Below are 22,029 nucleotides of genomic sequence, written 5' to 3' on the forward strand. Positions count from 1 at the left end.
ACTATTGAGAACTGTCTTTTCCTATATGCCTAGCCCTACATTGTGCTTGCTTCCTTGGTCACACCAACATGTGACCAAGAGATAGAACTGAAGAACTGGCTTTTTTGCTATATTTTTCTGAATAAGTTATTTTTCTTTTTTTTATTACAGCGCTCTCTCTCTCTCTGCCGCCAGTTCTGCTTAATTCTTCCTAAAGAACGCTTCCAAGACGCTGCAGGATGGCAGCGCCAAGATGAAACAGGAGGAAATGTTAATTAAGAGGCACGTTGCCCCTGAGTGCAATGCATTAAAACAAAACAAACCTTCCTGCCATGCATGTTCAGATAGCGCTCAATTTAGATAAGGCTGCATAACTGAAGATCGTTGTAGAAGCATTCGAGGACTCCAAAGTCTTCTCACTTCCCAATCCTCACCACATCACCTTGCCTTGCAAATGCAGGCAAGACAAGAGGTAAAGTGGGGCAAAATACCCTGTGTGCCATGCTAGACCTAAGGAAGAAAATGGCTGGCAAAGATGGGAGCAACAACATTAACTCACTGCCAGAGCTCAAGCTCTACATCCCCATAGGGTTCCAGGTTCACTCCTTGATGTCACCAGTTTAAAAGGGAGTTTTTTTTGGGGGGGGGTGTAACAGGCTAGAGAAAGACCCCTCTCCTTCTGAGGCCTTGGAGCACAGGTGCCACTTAGGGTAGAGAGATTTGGACTAGATGGAACACCAATCTGGGTCAGCCTAAGGCAGAGCCATATATTCTTTCAGTGAAAGGGTTAGATCTCATTTGAACAATGAGATCTAATTAATTTTTGCAATGGCTAAATGCTGCAGCTAAGGGCGTATATACATAGATAACTTAAATGGAAGCACAGTAATTAACTGGATCAGCTGTAATTGTCTGGATACACCCATTGGTAGGCAACCCACATTGGATTGCGCCGACGAACAGCAGTTGGTGCAATCCCCATGGAAATGCTATCCATTTGTTTAACAAAATTTATATGCCGCTTGGTTGTAAGAGAATCTCGAAGGAGTTTACAAAAATATATATAATAAGGTAATAAAATTTAGCGACTCAACTTGCTGTGCTGGACCCAACCCACATTGACCAACCAACAATCAGTGCTGTAGGGAACTGTGATCGTGAAAAGGGATCGAGGGAAGGACTGAGAAAAATATCCGAAACTAGTTTGCTTTTAATTACAAGAGATATCAAACACTTTGGTCGCTGTACAAATATTCTGCTACGTAGGATCAAAATTAACATGATTTCGAGAAGGGGGAGATGCTACATAGACATTTTCTTACACAGGAATCCATAAAATGAGCTATTATAAAATAATAAATGTACATATAGAACCCTCTTGCTGCCTTGATCAAAGGGATTGCGACAAGGCAGCGACATCTATGACCTAGGGTTCAGGCTTAGATCGGGGGTGGGGGTGGGGTGAATAAATGAGGATAACAACGAAAGCTTTTGCCCTGCCAAAGGGAACAGAGATCAGAGTCCAGCCCTCATCTCTCTTGCAGTCTGTGGCTGGACCTTGTTCATGCATGCTTGGAATGACATATATATATATATCAGAGACACACGGTCACTGCAGGAAATCATTCTTCACATTTCCCTTTTTTAAAAAAAGAGAGAGTCCACAGTGAGAGAGGACAACAACTTGAGGTTACGCAATAAGTTAAGGCATAAAACAGGAAATATATTTTAAAACCAATGAACTGCCCACTCCCTTCAGAGAAGGAATCCACAGGAATTCCAGCTCTCCAATTAAAAGGCTCCTCAGTCTCCTACAACCACAACCTTCTTCAACTCTGGTCCCAGCTTTCGCTTTGTCCTGCGCAATTTTCAGGATCTGCACGACCCCCCCCCCTCTCTGGAGCAAATCCACATTGCAGATAGGGTGGTTTAACAGTAATTCTTTTTTCCTAAAGAGTCCTTGGGAGTTGTAGTGTACATGGCGTTGGGTAGAGAAGTCCTACAGAGGTTATTTCCCCCCACCCACACAAAACGACAATCAATCAACACTTTATTGCGGTTGCCAGGATTGGGGAGTGGGGAAGCTATTAAAGTGAAACAAGCTTTGGAATTAATTTATTAGATGGTAGCGTAGATATACTTTCCGCCTCTCCCCCCCCCTTCTTTTCCACCCCACCTATCTTTCTACTTGCCACCTCCTCCAGCAACCCACTGCTCTTTTGGGTCCCAGTGCATATTCACTGAAGACCAATGTGTTTGAGTAATCCCCATAAATGGCGGCTGAGGATCACACCCAGCAGGCCCAAGCAGTCAGAGCTCATTGTAGAGGGTCGTGGGGATTCTACCCTCTGCTTTCTGTGACAGACCTCAGATTCTGGTTTTAGGTGGCCACTGTGGGGCATTATATGGCTAAGAGTTTCGAGAGAAGCAGGAGGTGGGGCTTGAGGGTCTGATTATGGGTCCTTTACATCGTCATCCCAAAACGACTCCAGCAGAGATTGAGCATTCTAGACTGAATGGGAACTGGTGGCCCTCCAGATGTTACTGAACTACAACTCCCATTTTCTCTGGCCATTGGCCATGATGCCAGAGTCCAAACATGTGCAGGGCCAGAAATTGCACTTCTCTGTCTAGACATTCTATGGGATCAGAGCTTCCCTCCCTACTGACTCGACTCTACTCAGTTTCTGGGAAACTCAACTGAATTCCTTTGAGCTCCTTAACATATTAAAACCTCCCCTCCTTTCCCAGATGGAGAGACTTGGATAGCTCTAGGTTCCCCCTCACCATCCACCAAAAGTCCATGTTACACACCAATTATCTGGCAATGAGCCCCAGCCTCACAATCATCCCTTCCCCTTTTAAAGTAGCTCCTTGCTGGGAGATGCAGTACACTAGACCTGCAACTTATGCACATTTAACTTGCTTCCCCCCTTTCTTTTATGCACTTGGTGGGGAAAGATGTTAAAAGGGAGGCATTGGTGGGGGAAACTTTGGCAATTCCACCTGCTATTGCACCCAATGTGTTTTGACTATGTGTGATTTTCGGTTTATGCACGATCCCCGGAATAAGTTGTAGGTCTACTGTATACATTAAAAAGGAAATCTTATCACCGCACATGGCAAGAAAAGGCCATAACAAGTGCAGTTCGCGGCGGTGATATTAAAAAACAGCCCATCAATTCCTACTTATTTCAAAACCACCGTTTCACTACCAAGAGCACGGAGATCTGGGTAGGAAAAAATGCCACCCGAAGAGGGGGCCATCCACAGATACGAGCTATTAGCCCCAGAGTTGACAGTGAGAACGTACAAGCCACCACCATCCAGTTTTCTTACTGACACAGTGGAGCCTTCTCCCCATTATGTGGGAAGATTAAGAAGCAGCAAAATCCCATTGGGGCAATGCAATTTTGTCCCAGCAGGTTAAGAACTCTGCATGGATGGCACCGTACAATCCAGTTACACCTTTTCAACTGTGATTAACGAATCTGGCGAAAGTTACACAGAGCGTAAGTAAGAAACAAACACCCGCAAGCACCTAGGGAAATAAAAAAGCAATCGTTTCCTTAAAGCTGTCTTGCTGCGTTATTTATCTCACTGTAACAGGAGTTTGATGATGGACTAGCAAGCTTACGAAGAAAAGGTCGTCGTTGGCACCAGAGGAAGACGTGGGAAAGATAGAACAAGAGAGACAACTGGTGATTTGGTGAAGGGGTAGCTTAACTTCTCACCACAGACCAGCTGATATTGTGCTCAGGAGACAAGACACAAGACACGAATTAAAACAGATTTCTGCCAACAATATCCATGCAGGAGAGTTTAGGAAGGCAAGAACATCTATAAGAATGTTATTTTTAACAGAGGGATGAAAGGACAGATGATCAGGGGATGGTTGGGGATCTGGCCTTTTGATTTGTTGCGGGGTTTTAAATTTTTTTAAAAAAGGTCTGTCAGTATCAGCCAGTAGATTCCCCTCCAGTTATTATCCTCTCTAGCCCACTAAATTGTATCCAGCTTTTAAAGCACCTAATTTAGAAGGCTGTCCAGTTCATGTTTGATGGAGAGGTGATCTCTTGATGCAACCCTGACCCCATTATAGCTTTAAACGGCAACAACTGGGGAAAAATAAAAGATTGTGTGCTATTTCTTCAGTTGTGCATTTCCCAGTTTGGCCATTGGCAAATAAGTTTACAAAAAGCTACTAATGAGACAATATGTGTGTGTGCATGCACACAGATATACACAGAGAATGTAAACACACTTTCCCACATGTATCTTTGTTAGTCATTTTGGGACTTTGGTCGACTGAGGAATGGGGTGGGGTGGGGGGTTGGGAATCCACACCTTTCTTACAATCAGAAACTCATTTCTGCTTAGTTGCCTGCAGGCAATTGTTACAGCCACCATCAGTGACTAAGTGAATTGCTCAACAATTCCAAGAACTGTAAATTGTATACACTTTTGCTCAACCATCAGTTCACATTACGCCCAAGTTATTCCTCTTTCCTTCATCCATCCCATAATCTCTTGACTGGCCCTTTGAGAAGGGAGGTGAGAAAGCTCCTCTGCTTTCTTTCACCTTAAACAGCAAACCCATTCCCCTCAATTTCCTCTCCCAAAGCTTCCATTGTCTTCCTTCCCCTACATCAGAATTTCCCAAACTTGGGTCTCCAGCTTGTTTTTGGAGTACAGTTCCCATCATCCCTGAACACTGGTCCTGCTAGCTAGGGATGATGGGAGTTGTAGTCCAAAAAACAGCTGGAGAACCCAAGTTTGGGAAGCTTTGCCCTACATTGTCTTCCTTTGCTGAGGCAAAGATGGCGGCTCCACTCCATTCCCCGTACAGAAGCCAACTTGACTTGCAGTTTATTTCTACTTCAGTGCTGATGATGGGATCCTTCACCACCCCAAGGGAACAAGCCAGATGAAGGCGCTCAGGGCAGGTCACATGGCAACACAGGGGGGATGTCTGCTGGCTCAGGAGGAATAGCCAAGGCCTGCAGCTTCTGTCCCTCAGCACCTGCTGCCTGAAGCAGCCTCTTCACTCTCCCCAATAGCAGGGAGGCCTTGCATTGTTGTCAGTCCTGCTGCTGCTGGATATACAGATACACTCATGTACTGAATGAAGAGAAAGAAGTAGCCAGTGAATGGGTATCTGGACAGACAGAAGAGCACCAGGATCAAGGAGTGGATGAGATGAAAAGAAAATGGTGGACAGCAAATAAACAGGGATATCTTCACACTGCTAAATATGCTAGTGGGGTAATAGAACAATATAATTATTGGCTAAATAGCTGGACAGGTACATCAGAATATCTGTGCATCCTCATTCCCTTCATCCTTCCATAAACATGCCAATTTATTTCCAACCTGCCTGTCCTTCCAGCTCTCTCAAAAAACAGTTTCAGGTTTTGAGACTGAAACCAACAGTACAAGCGCAGGAGATGGAATCGTCCTTGGCAAGGTAGCCTGATGGATGGTTGCCTAAAACAACAGAGAAGTGGAAGGTGAGACAAAGATGGTATCAGTGGCGCACAACCTTGGATTCTGAGACGCCTTATAACCAAGATGCATTTTTTAGTGCATCAAAATATCTGTATCATCCCATGCCTAGGGAGAGTACAATAATTGGTCAGTGTGTGTGTTTCTCAGTTGCACAGTCCTTTTCTCTCACAAGAGAAGGGAGATGGCAAGAATCACACTGGAGGTGCAGGCAGCCTGCCCCTGTCCATTTTCCTCTTGAACGCAACCATGAGAGATTTGAGATCAATGGCTCTTTGGGATGGGTCAACCAGCAGTCATCTGCAGACAACATTTGGCCCATAGACCAACTCACATCAGAGGGGCTGAGAAATTCCGCCAAAAAGAGGGCAGGAGGAGTGCTGGGGTGAGGGGCAGCTAGAGAAACCAAAGCGATCAAAACCAATACTGCTCTTCTTCTTTCCTATAGTCCAATCTCTTCATCCTGTTCATCCTCAAAACTGTAGCCCTGCCCTTCGTCCTCCTCCTCCTCTTCTTCCTCCTCCTCCTGCTCCTCCTCGTCTTCTTCACCACCGCGATGGAGGTGCCCCTTTGGGCTGGAGCTTTCAACCCTCAGCGGTTCCTGTTCCTGCCCTCTGATGCTGTCCCAGTCTTTGTCCATCACTCCCAGCACATCGTCCAAGATGGAAGGCCCCAAGTCCAACTGGAAAGAGAGGAGGGATTCAGCATGTTCCAATGTGGGGCTCTCCAAGGGGAACTTCTGGGGCAGGTCCCAGTCCCTTCCGTTAGAGGGCTTCTGCTGCTCTGCCTTCTCCGGGGTCTGCAGGGCCACGAAGCTGCCATCCGGGGTTGACGTCGCCGGGCTCTGAACTATGCCGTTCCCGCTCCCGGGGGGAGACAACAGTTCAAAGCGGGCATCTCCAGGGCTAGAGAAGGCCCCAGGGGACACATCGGGAGGCAGCCCATTGGCCTTGGAGCCCCCGTGGTTGCTGAGGAAAGACGTGTCGCCAAAAGCATCTCCCCCACGCCCGATGTGCATTGTGTGCCGGAAATCGCCCAAGGGGGCGCTGATCATGGCCCGGTCCAAACGCGGCCGCTTCTTGGAGTGGGAGACAGGGGACTGCTTGAGGATGGGCATCTGCGGGTGGGGGAGAGGAGAGAAAGAGAAATGTGTGAGAAGGAGAAAGGGTTGGAAGCTTCCCAACAGAGCCAGCCTAGTCCTCACTTGACCTTAGGCAACTCACTCGCCCATCTTGGTCCCCAGCCACAAAATGGAAACAATAGCCTACCATACAGGGCTTTGTGGAGACACACGTTGAAACCCCCTTTTCATTCCCTCCCCCCATAATCATTATTTTAAAAACTACAGTGGTACCTCGGGTTAAGTACTTAATTCGTTCCGGAGGTCTGTTCTTAACCTGAAACTGTTCTTAACCTGAAGCACCACTTTAGCTAATGGGGCCTCCCGCTGCTGCCGTGCCACCAGAGCAAGATTTCTGTTCTCATCCTGAAGCAAAGTTCTTAACCCGAGGTACTATTTATGGGTTAGCGGAGTCTGTAACCTGAAGCGTATGTAACCTGAAGCGTATGTAACCTGAAGTGTATGTAACCCGAGGTACCACTGTATATAGAATTTGCGGTTGTCTTGGCGGCTGCCTCATCTCTGTCAGATTCGTATCCTGCCCCACATTCCAAGGAGCTCAATGGAGGGATACCCCAGTTTATTTGCACAACAACCTGCAAGGTAGGCTACACAGAGAATTTGCAACTTATTCTGAGGCTATTACCAAGTAGAGGTTTAAACCCAGGTCTGTGTCCTTGATCAATCCACTTTGCTCCACTGGCACTAAGGGTAGGGACCAGAGGCTCCTTCCCCAGTTCCTGGCTGAGATTTCAGAAGCAGAGCCTGGGATGAGTGATGGCAGGAACTGTTCCTGCCCCAGCGTAGGGTGCTGAGCTCCCACTTTTGCAGTCCAGAGGACAGCAACTTGTTCAACCCGTTCCTAGAACAAGGAACGCCTAGGTTGCCATGGGAGCTGGGACTCAGGACTCCTGGGTTCCTTAAGAGAAGGAGAAGGTTGGGGGTGTGGAGCATGGAGGAAAAGGGTGGGGACCAGTGCTGGATTTACGTATAAGCTAAACAAGTTATAGCTTAGGGCCCCACTCTCTTGGGGCTCCCCCCAAAAAAAATTAAAGGAAAAAGAAACCTGGATGTACATTTCCAAAATATAGGATAAAAAACAAATAAAATAAAACCTACATAACAGCAACAGTGTTTTGTAGGCTCCTATAATGTAAGTAATGGGCCCCGCCTGCTAGCCTGCTCCCTAAAATATCACTGGTTTGCTCATTTCTATATATAGGGTGCCTACATTCTGCATGGACTGGTTACATGGCAACATGCATGGTAAATGGCTTTAGATACCTATTAGGTCCATAAATTACCATATAGCATATATTCAACACAAAAAACAGTGACAATTTGTTGTTGACAAAGGACGGGGTGGACATATAAAGGGCCCCATTACCTTCAGTAGCTTAGGGCCTCATCAAACCTAAATCCGGCCCTGGTGGGGACTGCTAAAATGGAAAAGACAGGGACTGGAAAACTTTGGCTACTACACTTGATCTTAACCAAGAGGCCGAGAAGTGAAAGCCTAGTGGGGTTTAGTTAGGATCACAGCTGAAGATAATGGGATCATCGGACACCACTGATTTAAGCATGGGAGAAATCAGTACAGCCTGGGGACCGAGCCCCAGTGTGGGTAGCTGAAAGGAAGACATTCTCTCCCTGTTTACCCCAACCTCAGTCTCCCTCTTGTCCAACTTTTAAGTGCCTCAGAGGAAAGACCTACCTTTTTTCGTACTCTGTACTGTGCCAGACATATGGATCAAGGCTGGCTCACCCATGTGCTACTAGCCCAGAGATGGAAAGAAGAAAGGGTCTCTACTAGGGAGGAATGGCAAGCTAAGCTGAGGGACTAAGCAGAAATGGCAAAGCTGACTGTAAAGCTCAGGAACCAAGAGGACAAAATCTTTAAAAAGGAATGGGGAAAATTTATAATCTATTTAAGAGACCATTGCAAGCAGAGGAAAACATTTGCAGAATTTTAATCTCGCTTGCAATGTAACAAATATTATGGATAATATGGATTGATATAAAATGTAGATTATCGAATAATATGCAGTTGTAAATGCTGACAATAGGAGCCATGAAGGGGGTGGGGGCAAGTTTTGAGATTCAGAGTAATCTCTATATATGGATAAGCATTTGGATTGTTATAATTTTATACTGGTAAAATCAAATAAAATTGTAAAGAAGGGCTGGCTCACCCATGAGTGGCAGTGTTCACTGGGGGAGCAAATCCTGACACTGATCCTTCTCTCTCTCTCTCTCTCTCTCTCTCTCTCTCTCTCTCTCTCTCTCTCTCTCTCTATCCCCCCCCTCCCGTTCTCAATGTAAGGTAAAGGTAAAGGGACCCCTGACCGTTAGGTCCAGTTGTGGACGACTCTGGGGTTGCAGTGCTCATCTCGCTTTATTGGCCAAGGGAGCTGGCGTACAGCTTCCGGGTCATGTAGCCAGCATGACTAAGCCACTTCTGGCGAACCAGAGCAGTGCACGGAAACGCCGTTTACCTTCCCACTGGAGCAGTACCTATTTATCTACTTGCACTTCAAACTGCTAGGCTGGCAGGATCTGGGACCGAGCAACTGGAGCTCACCCCATTGTGGGGATTCGAACCACCGACCTTCTGATTGGCAAGCCCTAGGCTCTGTGGTTTAACCCACAGTGCCACCTTGTCCCTTAACCCCCTTCTTCCATGGCAGGGAGGGGGGAGCTATTTTGGGGTCCGCCTCAGGTGTCAAAATGTCTTGGGCTGGCCCTGACATGGATAGTGCTTTGGGGATAGAAGGTGGGACTCCTGGGTGCTGCCTGCCTATTGCATGTGATGATCTAAGGTGTGATGATCTAAGAGCCGGGGATGATTCATGCTTTAATGGGGAACAAGGCAGCTGCGCTGGGGGTAGGAGACATAGTCTGGGCAAGTACTGGGGAGGGGAGGAGAAGGAGGACAACACGGTGGAGGTGGAGGCCAAGTTAGAAGGAAGCCGGCAAGCTCCGAAGATCAGAAAGCGCTGACAGAAGTGGAAAAAAGGGCAGGGAGGGAGAGTCGAGTCAGCACAGGTGGGAGAGAAAGAGAAACCCAAACACATTAGGAGGCAAGGAGAGAAAAGAACCCAGGAGTCCTGGCTGCCAGCATCCCTTCCTCTCAGCCACTCAACACCACACCCTTCCAGCAGAACACAGGAAGGTAGCTGGCTGCCAATCTCTTAACTCTTCAGGTACCAAAAAAACCTGGAACAGGGAAGGACTGGGCCCTTTCCGTACAAGGGAAATTTCACTTTTAAAAACCCCCGAAATGTGCATTAAAAATCTACAATAACAGGCAAAGTCTAATGGTCCTGAATCTTGCCCGCTCACTAAGTTCCACCAACATTTAGATAAAATGCTGGTTCTCCGTCATGCCTCAGAAATGCATCCCTCAACTGTGGAGGCAGACGCCAATATTTGGCGCAACTATTTTTTTTTTATACTGAGTGGTTAGATAGGCTCTTTCATTATGCATTGCTTCTTTCACTTATTTTCCTACGTGCTCCAAACTGCTTTGGGCACAGCTTTCTGCTGGAAAAGCAGCAGGGGGGAAACCAAGATATGTTTTTGTGGAGGTCAGTAAATTCCATAAAAAATAAATAAATACTGAGATATGTCTGTGGGGCAGCTCAGGCCCAGAGGCTGATTGTGGCCCTCCAGGCCTCTCTACGTGGCCCTCAAGACTCTCCCCAAGCCACACGCCTCACTGGCCCTCTTTTGCACCCTCCCTTTGTGTTTTTGCCTGGCTGGATAATGCTTCTTGCCAGCCTAGAAAGAGAATAAGAGAGGGTCATGTGGCAAACTGGCATTTGGTGCTCCACGCACTTTCTCTCCTGGCCACGCCCACCACTGGCATGTGGCCCCTGGAAGACTCCATAGAAGAGAATGCAGCCCCCGAGCTGATATGGTTCCCCCCCCCCCTTGCTCTAAAGTTGAGCTCTGGTTGCATGGCCCTCACAGCCATCTCTTCTTGACTCTTATTCCCCTTAGCTACCTCTCCCCACTGTCAAGTCTATACTGTAAAGCCCTTGAGGCAGAGACCCAGCTTCACTGCTTAGGTTAAGTCAGCAAAGCACTGTGTATGTTTTACTTACCACTACAGTTACTGGACTTTATGGAACACAACCCAGCCTAGACTAGACAGGGCTGCAAGGTGGATTTTCCCACCAGACCCAGCCCTGCTTAGCTTCAGCAATGTTGAAGTTCAAGGGAGCTTTGGTGGACGGACCGCTTCAAAGTGGCTGCATCCGTCATATAACTTCTGCCAAAGTGCTCTTTGCCTGAACTGGCATATCTCCCACCCCGAAGGCCATAAATGATAAACACCAACCCTGAGCCAGCAACAACAGTGCAATGCTCCACTGGATATATATTTTTTGGGGGGGGGGGTGAGAGATAGAAAAGTTGGTAGGATGGGAAGCCCAGCCTGGTCAACATGAACCTGGTTAAATGTATGGTCTCCTCCTTCTAAGCCGGTGTTTACATGAAGGCAGCTAAGTTCTGGGACAGGCAGAGCAGAAAGACGAATTAAAAAGCTGGCTTTTAAAAGAACAGAAGAACGGAAGATCACTAAATGATGCAGGTAATCAGTGGATGGGAAAGAGATGTGTCACTTATGTTATTAACTGCAGTCCAGGAGAGATCTATCAAGCAACACTTACACTAACAGCGTACATATAACAACCAGAATAGTACTAGGAAAACTACATTGCAAGTCAGGTTTGTTTTGGGGGTGGTGGGAGAAGTATCGCATTCTCCCAAGCATAAAAGAGATGGCATTCACGAATCCAGTTTGCCAACAGCTCCTCGCCTGGTCACCTGTGTTAAATTCAGACTCGCCTCCAGGCGACTAGCAGGAAAAAACGTTATAACTTGTTTGTTTTTCACGAATGCCCCAGTTGACCAACATAGTCTGTGTGGACAAGTTAGCTAATAAGAAGCGGGGGGGGGGGGAGCAGTTTGTGGATGGGAAGTTTTCTCTACGCAAGGCTGATTTCGGGCAAGGGGTGTGGGGAGGGGAAAGCAGGGGATAATGCCACAATACCCCCCCCAAATGAAAGTGGACTCTTGGGAGCACGCACTAAAACGCATCAATTGTGCATGCAATAACTTAACGGGGAGACGGGGAACAGCTGAGATCCAGAAGGACTGGGGTCTGACATGGTCCTGGCACGAACCCAGAGAGGCTTATGCTCCAGCCTCTTGGGAGAAGATATCTATTCCCTCCTTTCCCGTCCATGTTTCCCTTCTCTGAGGATGACAGATATGGTTACGAGCCCCGGAGTACGATGACGGAATTTCCTTTGGTAAATGAAATGAAGTCCTTTGAAAGGCTCAGATGTGGCCAGGGTTGAGGAAATGATCAGGAATCAGGGGAGGGGGAGGGGGGATGTGATGGGGCAGAGCCATTTAGCCCGGACACCTGGGTTCCCTGGAACGGAACAGTGATCAAATGAATACAAAGTGCCAGCGAAGGGCTTGGGAGCCAGGGCTCTTCTTGGAAAGGGACAGGATTTAATTGGGTTGTTGTTGTGGCGGCGGCGAAACCAATGTGGGTGTTTGAACGTGTGGGTTTGCTGGCTGAGAGGTGGGATATGGGGGGTTACAGCATGATGAGGGGCAGGGTGCAAATCAGGTCCCCTACACTGATTGGAGGCTTACAGGGGTGGGGGGAAGCCAGGACTCCTGGGTTCTTTAGGAGGGGTACCAAGAAAGGGGGCATTGGGGAAGTTTAGCTGCAAGCCAGGAGTTTTGATTGCCTGTGGAGAGCATGCCAAGAAGCTCAGGCTAGGGGGCCTATTTACTTTAGCCCCAGCCAACACCCTCCCCTGCTCCCAGCCCAGCCGCTCTTTGATTTATGGCCACTCACTCATTCCTCTTGCCAGACACACACCCCTTTTGCTACACAAATGGTGGCTTCTCCCTCCCTGCCCCCTTCTCTCCTGGGATGAGGCACCCAAGGGCTGAAGACCATCTCCACCCACCCGCCCACCCCACCTTTCGAGGAGAGAACCACCCATACCTGCCCACCTCACTCAAGCCCACTCCCCAGTCCCACAACACAACTCAGGAACCCTGCAGCTTTTTCCCACCTCTTCCAGATTTCCTGTGCCAGTCCCCAGTCCTGTGGTTAGAGGACCCAGGAGTCCTACTCTGCTGGCTGGCTCGAAACCGCTAAATCCCACCCTGACGTGTGGGGGAGCCCGCAAGGCCTGTCTGGCAGCCACTCCCTGCTGACCCCGCAATCCTGAACTCAGGAGTCCAGACAGCCTGCTGCGCTCTCTCGCCTTCTGACTCGCAGCAGTCGGCTGAGAGCTGTCAGCCGGCACAAAGCATTGCTTAGAAGCTCTCCCAGGCGCTAGTGAAACTCACCTTTGCAAAGAAAACACTCCAACGTCCTTTTCCTTTCCCCCACAGCTCGGGGTGACTCACAGGACTGTCCCGGTCGTTCTTCCTGCTTTTGTAGTCGCCCCGATCCGCTGCCTCCGCCAAGAGGCAGTGCCAAGTGAACCAGAGCCACAAAACGCGTATATCCTTCCCTGGATATTTGCAGTTGGATCCTGTCGCCACTTTTGTCTAGCTAGGTCCGGGAAGTTTGCTCGCAGTTCTCAGAAATCCCCAGCAAAATTTCCTCTTTTCTCTCTCCTTTCATTTGTCCGCCTCTCACACTCCTCTCTTTCTCTCTCTCTCTCTTTCACCCACTTCTTCGTCACGAGCTTTCACTCCTCCCTTCTTGGGTGGTGGCCCGGAATTTTATTTATTTATACCTGCATTAGAAAGATGAAATCGTAGATGTCAGAAGCTCAAGCAAAACCAAACACACCGCTTGCCCCAAATAAAAGAAAGAGCGGGGGGGGGGAGACACAAGCCCCAAATTGGGGGGGGGGGGAGAATGCTTGGGATCCAGGAGCCAAAAAAAAATATTGTCCCAAGAAGAGGGGAGAGGAAATTTGAAAAACACAAAAAGCCTCTCCATTGCCTTATAAAGTTCACTGCATTCCTGAACTTCCGGACTTGGTTGGCGTGTTTGGAAACCAGGCTAAGCGCCGGATTGGGGAGGATTGGTGAAAGAGCAGAGGGCTGCAAAGAAGGGAATTGGAGAAAGGAAGCATGTGGCTTTAAAACAAAAGTGGCGTGTTGAAAAAACAACAGCGAGGAGGTATGGAAAGAGGGAAATTGAAGTGGAGGATGGTGGAAGGGAACAGGGGAGAGACAACTGGGAGCAAGATGGGGGGGGGGAGAGATGGAAGAAGACTGAAGGAGAGGGCAAAGGATGCCCTAAGCTATATTGGGGCATGGGGCTATCCCATATTAAGGAAGCAACAACTTATGCACAGAAAATCAAACAGAAAAGATAATGGAGCGCTAGGGACACAAAAGAAAATCTGGAAGAGTGCTGCAATTGGAAAGAATGGGGGAGTGGGGTACCACATGACTGTGGGGGGCATTTAAGTATGGATAAGAAAGATAAACCCAAGGCTGTGGATTCTGTGCAATTAGAATTTAAAACTTTAACATTCATTTTTTTAAAAAAAAAAGGTTTCTAGCCCTCATAATTGGTTTTGCTGATGGTTCCCATTTTCCTATGCTATATACCGTACATTATCACCTATCCCTTTCCTAAAGGTATCCTTATGCCCAATTTATTCTAACTACTCCGTGGATGGTAGATGGTGCAATTTTTGCAAAAACTCAACCACTACCTTCAAAATCAAGCAAAGCATGCTCATCATAAAATCTAAGCATATTGGCATAATTAGAGTTTCCTTGGCACCTAAGGTGCATCTCATTGGCACACAACAATAGGCAAGAACCATACATATGAGGAGAGAAAGTGTTAAGAGATGTGACGGACAGACGAATTGCTCCATCTTACTGGTTCCTAAGTCCCATGTAAAAGGCTTCCCCCCGCAAGCAGAAAAGTAGAGCGGCAAGGGGAGGGCTTGCAATACAGCTCCTCTTGCTGAAGCACAGGGACTCTGTGTCACAGGAGGCAAACCTACCATAAAATTGCACCCTGCGGCCTTCTCTTTAATTGCCAGGAGGAGGGTCAGAAACTTTGAATGCAGTTACTTTACGGTGCAAGGCATTATGGGTGGTCAGAGGCACTTGCCTCTTTGTCACGAACCTGTGGCTGATGATCACCACAGAATCCTGGGACCATCAGCATTGAAAACAAGTTTTGAGCCAGACAACCCTGGTATCTTGATCTTAAGTGTACCTCTTTACCCTGGCCTTTGACACATGAGATGTGTGTTTTCAGGACATCCCCCCCAATAGCTGTGACTATAATCTTCTAGCTGCATTTAATTCTGAATTTTAAATACCATTAACCCGTTGTGGGATGTGCTGGTGAAGAATGGATATTATTATTACTATTATTAAGAAAGCCAGGGGATTATTTTCAACTTCTGTAGTGTGCAACAATATAGAAGCACACTTGTTTCGTGCACTTTTTTTTGTGCAGAACACATTCCGTTTGCCATCAGGTATACCATCAGGTAGGGACGTGGGTGGCGCTGTGGGTTAAACCACAGAGCCTAGGACTTGCCGTTCAGAAGGTCGGCAGTTTGAATCCCCACGACGGAGTGAGCTCCCGTTGCTCAGTCCCTGCTCCTGCCAACCTAGCGGTTCGAAAGCACGTCAAAGTGCAAGTAGATAAATAGGTACCGCTCTGGCGGGAAGGTAAACGGTGTTTCCATGCGCTGCTCTGGTTCACCAGAAGTGGCTTAGTCATGCTGGCCACATGACCCGGAAGCTGTACACCGGCTTCCTCGGCCAATAAAGCGAGATGAGCGCCGCAACCCCAGAGTCGTTCGTGACTGGACCTAATGGTCAGGGGTCCCTTTACCCTTTACCTTTATACCCTTTATGCAACTGGGATCAAGGAAGACTGGGCTGAAGATCAACAGGTAGAGCTCCCAGACTTACTTCTCTGCCACAAGAATCCTCTTTTTAGAGTTTATGCACTGACAGTCAGATGGAGGGAGATCTGCAGTCCTCCCAGAGTGTGGATGGATGGATGTAGCCATGGGGGCACAGACAAAAAGCGAAGATTGGGAGAAGGACGGCTGGTTGAAAGGAGAGGAGTTTGGAGATGAATGGTTTAAAGGGGGAGGCGCGATCGCCTGCTAAGATTAGTCAGCTTTAAGAAAAACAACCTTTCCACAGGCAGATCTATGTCCGTATGTGGGACGCAAGGGGTGAAGGAGGTCGTTGCACATACCGATAAATCTCAGAGTCAAGAACTTTTTATCTCTATTTATGAGCATCAGGTTCAAAGCTTATGTTTAACAGTAAAGTAGACAAAAAAATGGGGGAGAGAGACAGGAGGGCAATCGTAGGAGACAACGGACACTATTCTCCTCCTCCTCTTCCACTTCCACCAGACATCTTTGCTCCTCATCTAATGGCAACATCATTCAGATAAGGCTTGAAGAAAAAGGTTAGCATTTCTCCATGCCCTAGTATGTCAGGATAGACCACACACACAGCCCACCAGAATATTGTGGCAGATTCCTGAGGTGGAAGAATGAACAACGGCCAGATCAGGCTGCAAGTGCAAGGGGCCATGCGTGTTGCCTTCAAGCTAGAACAGCAGGCAGAAGGCTGAGCATTTGCTAAAAAGGTTGGTCTTGCTAGCAGTCCTAACATTTAGATTTTAGGAATGAAATCATGGCTAAAAACAAAAACAAAAAACAGTGTTCAGAGGATTTGAGAAATCTGCTGGTCATCTTATTTATTACATTTATATCCCACCTTCTCCCGCCCGCCCCCGCCCCCCCATGGAGCTCAAGATGGCATACGAAATTCTCCCCCATCTCATTTAATCCCAACAGCAACCCTGTGAGGTAGATTAGGCTGAGAGGCAGCGATTGACCCAAGGTCTCCCAGCGAGCTTCATGGCCCAGTGGGGGGTTTGAACCCTCGTCTCTCAGGTCGTACTTCAGCACTCACTACACCACACAGCCTCTCTTATTGGACTACAGTGGTACCTTGGGTTAAGAACTTAATTCGTTCTGGAGGTCTGTTCTTAACCTGAAACTGTTCTTAACCTGAGGCACCACTTTAGCTAATGGGGCCTCCCGCTGCTACCGCGCGATTTCTGTTCTCATCCTGAAGCAAAGTTCTTAACCTGAGGTACTATTTCTGGGTTAGTGGAGTCTGTAACCTGAAGCATCTGCAACCTGAGGTACCACTGTATTTACATTTGAAGGATGGAGCCAACAGAGGGGGTTCAATGGCATAAAGGATCAGGCCACATTTGGCCCAAGTACCATACTCTGATCCCCACTTCTCAATCCCACATCTGATTTATAAATAATGTCATTTATTTGAAACTATTTTTAGGCATGGGGGGGGGACAATGCCCATCCAAGGTGGCTTACAGCCATAAAGCCAAGAAGGAGTAGAAGAAAAACAGTTAACGCAGACGTTTTAAAACCAGAAATAGCTTGGCCCATCTCCTCACGAGAATAAGAAAGCCAGGAAAACATGGCCGCAGCCCAACCAAGAAAACATCACTCCTGGAAGGCCAATTGGAAAGGGCAGATCTTCAAGGCCTTCTGAAAACCCCGCTGCACAGAAGTCTGAAACTCCCTTCCGTCCAACGAGGCTAGAAAACATTGTTCCAATAATGAGACTAGATTAAAACAACAACGAATTAAGGCATTTTCCAGCCACGAGCCTGAGCGAGGCAAAATATTGGGGGAATGATAAAGAATTGTCGATTAAGGGGGTGGAGGCGACAGCAGCCAGTAACATGACCAGAAGATAACAATTAGCAAATAATGGGAGATTTTGGCAGCAGCAGAGGATGAGGGACTGGGACAGGAGAGTTTTTATTGAGTACTGGAAAAAGTAATCAACAAGACAAATGAAGAGTTTTCTCTTTAAGTTTACTGGAAACGTGTGCGTGACTTTTTGTTCCTTTAGAAAATATAAGCAAAAAGGGGGGTGAATGCTCTTTCAGCAAACTTGGACCTTCATCAGAGGAGCAGAGAGCGCTGCCTCCTAACAGCTCCTGCTCCAATTTCATAAAGTCAATGGCATTTTCCGCCCATGGATGTTTCTGCTATCAGGGTCTTAGCTGTTCAATTTGCTGTTATCTGAAATGCTTCCTTTCTGTCCCCCCCCCCCCCCGCACACTGATGCGTCAGCAAAATGATGCACTGCCATGTGACTCATTGATTGATCTCTATCCACGATGGGATAAAAAAGGGAATAGGGAGACCATAGGCCTGGACCACAGTGAAGAGTTTCAGGGGAACTGGGTTTTGACTGGGAATCACAAATGGAGAAAGGGCTGTTCCAGTCAGGTCCTGGGCGCACCACCTTCCCACAGACATCTGGTTGGCCAGTGTGAGAACAGAATGCTAGACTAGATGGGCTTGATCCAGCAGAATCTTCTTATGCTGTGTGTGTGTGCGTGTGTGTGTGTGTCTCGAAGAAATTTAGGTGTAATTCCTGAACTCTCTGAATGGGTTCTAGACTCTGAAATACAAGAACCACTTTATCCAAGTTGTTTTCATGTAAGGGAAGTGGGGAAATCCTGTGTCTAGAGATTGCTCCAGAGTTCGGCAGCTACACAGGGTGTAAATACAACTGAGAGGGGACCTCCTGTTCACGGAGGTTATGACCAAAGCTTATTCTGGGGTGCAGGGGTTTGGCAACTTGTTCTTATTCAGGCTACAGTGTCAAATAAGGAACTGGGAACCAGGAGCTACCTCGAGACTGGTCCAACAAGCTGTGGAAGAAAGCTCTGCTCAGTTGCAACAACTGCCACCTATGCACACAGCGTTTTGCCTACGCACCTGCTTTTGTACACCAAAAGGGCTTCCTTGTAGGAAATTGATGAGAGTTAAAAGAGCAGCCCGTCTGGGATCAGACCCAAAAGTCCAGCAACCTGCCAAAAGCTAACATGTGAAGAAGGTCTAGCGATGAGGATGGGGTGGAAGGGTTTGGCTGGATCCTGGGATGAGTAGGGAGGTGTTTGGAGTCACAGTGAGGCACAGCGGATCTGGCGCAACAAACAGCATGTCCAACGCAAGACTGCAAGCTCCTTGGGGCAGGGGCCTGTTTGATTTGCTCATGCTATTCTGTTAAGTGGGACATCGGTGATGCTATAAAAAGATGGCGGCTCAGCTCTGGTTTAAACTCCCTGTTCGGCCAAGGACACACTGGTTTCCTCGAAGGCAAGTTTCCTCCTGACCTCAGCTTCCCCATCTGCTAAGAAGGGGGAGTAGAACAGCTCACTCACCTTCCACAAGCGCCTAATACAGAGTCAGATCATGCGTCCACCTGGTCAGAACTGTTTACACTGACTGGCAGGGACTCTCCAAGGCTTTCCACAGGGGCGTTCCCAGCCTGGCCTGAAGATGTAGGGGAACAAACCTGGAATCTTCTGCATGCAAAGTAGGTGCTCTGTTGCAGAGCTATAGCCTTTCCTCTGACGCAAGCATTTCATGCTGACAGGAGCACTTTCACGAGGCTAAAGCACAGCATGTGTAACTCCTCCCAGTAGAATCCAAAGGCTGAATTAGCCGTGCTGGCTAAATAGAACCTCCACGTTCAGGGGAAGGCTATCTCTGGAGACAAACAGGGAACAACTCTTGCCTTTGTGACCTGCTTAAGGGGTTCTGGAGGCATCCTTGAAAACAGGATGCTGGGCTAGATGGAACTTTGGTCCAATTCTGCAGGACTCTCTAAGCCGCACAGCCTTTCTCTGTGGGTCCCCAGATGTTGTTGGACTACAACTCCCATCATTCCTAGCCCGCATGACCAGTGGTCAGGGATGATGGGAGTTGTAGTCCAACAGCATCTGGGGACCCACAGGTTGAGAACTAGTAAGGGGAAGAGAAGCCAGATCTCCGATTTCTCTGGGGAAACAGCAAAGTCTAGCGTGTGCAGAGAATCAAGGAGGAATAAGGAATCAAAGCAGATCATGTATCAAAACATTGTAAACGAACCTCATTTTTTTAAAAAGACAGCTGAATTAACACCAGCAGCACTAAAAGAGAGACACAGAGAAATAAATCAATAGGAGCCGCAATACCAAAAACAAAACACACAAAAATCAATTAACTAGGCAAGCAGGGACAACAAACCACATGACTGCAATTCAATCAGCAGAGACAGGAATCCAGATTTATATAACAAGCGGAGGATCCGCGGCACCCTTCCCCCGCCAAGCGCCCTGGAGACCTGGAACACGCTTTGAACATGCTGTGCGCCATGTGATCCTCAAAGGCATAGGCTTGTGCCCAACTGAGCAGGTTTCGCCAGGGAAAGTGGATGGGCCTTGCCAAATGCAGATCAATGATTTTACATATGCACACAGCAGGAATACAGGAAAATCCACACCTCTGCACAGCACTGTCAGTCCAATAACAGACAACTCGAAACTCTGAAGAATTTTTACACACAAGTGCACACTGTGTCACAACCAGCGATGTGGATTTTTCTGGGAAATTTCGAATTGGATAATTAGGCTAGTTTGCCTAATTAGGTAACGTGCCTGAGGAAATTTTCTGATGCTCTAGAGAGTCACTTAATTCAGCATGTTTAATTTACTTGTATTTGGTGAACAAAGCCAAAAACTCTAGAACTGCCAAGCTTGCCCGATATCTATACAGTGGTACCTCAGGTTAAGTATTTAATTCGTTCCAGAGGTCCGTTCTTAACCTGAAACTGTTCTTAACCTGAAGCACCACTTTAGCTAATGGAGTTTCCTGCTGCTGTCGCACTGCCGGAGCACAATTTCTGTTCTCATCCTGAAGCAAAGTTCTTAACCTGAAGCACTATTTCTGGGTTAGCGGAGTCTGTAACCTGAAGCGTATGTAACCTGAGGTACCACTGCACTGCAACCAGCACCTGTTAATTGTTACTGATCGACTTAGGAGATTTTTCCGCAGAACAAAACCAAGGTTTGGGAAACTGACTGTCTCCACATCACTGTGCGAAACTCACGTGTCCTATGCATGAACCAGCCATGTGCATCACTGCTCACCCACACAATCCTGAACTGTGCACACAAAACACACATATGAACCTTTCAGCCCAATCCAAAACAGCCAATAGCCTTCCTAAAAGGGACTGGATCCTTCAGGACGACCCTTCTTGACACATTTGCTCATGTTCCCCTGCAAGTGTGAACATGCACATAAAGAAGGTGTGCAAGTACCCTTTGCGAATGCAGTTCTCTCCAGCGCTAGCCGGCCTCCCACTGCCTGACATCAATTCCTTCCTAACCAGGTATCTTCTGCTTTGGGATTTTTTGTGTGTGATTAACTTCTGTTTACAGCCTCTTCTCCCTGGCTCACCCCATTTGCTTACAAGTTAGTCATCCACAGGCAATTCTAATCCACACTTCCTCTCCCAGCCAAACCCAGGGAGCACAGAACTCAGGCTGCCCGCAGGTCTCCTTTGGTCTCTAGAAACGTTCCCACGACCAGATTCTAATTCATTACTACTGTACACTCCCTTTCCTGGCTCCCAGTCATTGTGGCTTCGACCACTAGTCCACGCTTCCTTTCCAACAAACTCAGGAGTCTTGAGTCTCCGGCGGCTGCTAGATCAGACGAGGAACCGCCACCGTGGTTCCAGCCAAGTAGTCCAGAGAACCCAGGAGTCCTGGCTCCCAAACCAATTGCTCTTCAAGAGAGTATGCCCGCTTCTAACCCACTAGGCAACACTACCTTCCCAGAGAATCCGGGGTTCCCTGCCCCTTTCCCCTATATTTTCTAACGGAGCCCCGGGACTCTCGAGTCTACTCACGCCCTTTACAGAAAGGAACCCAGGAGTCCCGGCCCACGAAACTCTCAGGGGGAGCGACCCGTCGTACCTCTTTCCATCTCTCGAGCAAAGTTCCAACCACTCGGCTCAGCTACTCGACTCCGCTTTACAGCTCTGGCAAGCCAGAGGTTAAAAGGGACGGGCGGGTCTCACGCCGCGCCCACTTTCCCTTCTTTGCTCCACTTTCTTAAAGGGATATACCAGGACGAATTCGGGAAGAGGATTGCATGATCAATAACTAAAAAATAAAATAAAGGCTGCTCTTGGGAAAGGAATTCCTTAAAGGATGCACACACGATGTAGCCGGAGGAAAAAAAAGACTGCGGAACTCAGAATGGAGGCGGGTGGGAGAACTGAAGAAAGTTAATGCTAGAAAAGGGTTTTTTTTTTCCCCTCTCTCCCTTCCCGCCCCCACCCCGGCGGCTAACCCAACCCTAGGATGGAATTTCCTGAAAGTTCTTTTCCCAGGGAGAATAATCAGTTCCAGATGGGAAAAGTGGGGGGAGAGAAAGAGGAATTGGGAGAACTGATAGGAGAAGAGAGGGAGAACAGAGGAAGAGAGGGGGTTTGGGGGCAATGTGAGAAGGGGAAAGGGGAGGGGAGCCCAGCACACGAATGGG

General features: G+C 47.9%; 1 protein-coding gene across 3 annotated transcripts; it reads right to left on the bottom strand.

Annotated features, from left to right (window-relative positions):
- Positions 1-1,171: 1,171 nt before the first annotated feature.
- On the bottom strand, positions 1,172-21,782 carry CDC42EP5 (CDC42 effector protein 5). Of its 3 annotated transcripts, XM_053361993.1 has the most exons (4): positions 21,459-21,782; positions 12,989-13,383; positions 11,732-11,866; positions 1,172-6,601 (listed from the first exon to the last, which is right to left on the bottom strand). In XM_053361993.1, exon 4 carries the CDS (start codon positions 6,599-6,601, stop codon positions 5,927-5,929), a length of 675 nt encoding a protein of 224 aa, XP_053217968.1. In that variant the 5' UTR covers positions 11,732-11,866; positions 12,989-13,383; positions 21,459-21,782; the 3' UTR covers positions 1,172-5,926. The 3 variants fall into 3 exon arrangements, with proteins under 3 accessions (XP_053217968.1, XP_053217966.1, XP_053217967.1); XM_053361991.1 differs by lacking the exon at positions 11,732-11,866 and having other exon boundaries at positions 21,459-21,780; XM_053361992.1 differs by lacking the exon at positions 11,732-11,866 and having other exon boundaries at positions 21,392-21,780.
- Positions 21,783-22,029: the final 247 nt, after the last annotated feature.

This window comes from Podarcis raffonei, chromosome 13, assembly GCF_027172205.1.
Source record: "Podarcis raffonei isolate rPodRaf1 chromosome 13, rPodRaf1.pri, whole genome shotgun sequence".
NCBI lineage: Eukaryota > Metazoa > Chordata > Lepidosauria > Squamata > Lacertidae > Podarcis > Podarcis raffonei.

Excerpts from the sequence above, each read along its gene's own strand:
- CDC42EP5 (XM_053361993.1), bottom strand. The coding sequence starts at position 6,601 with ATGCCCATCCTCAAGCAGTCCCCTGTCTCCCACTCCAAGAAGCGGCCG.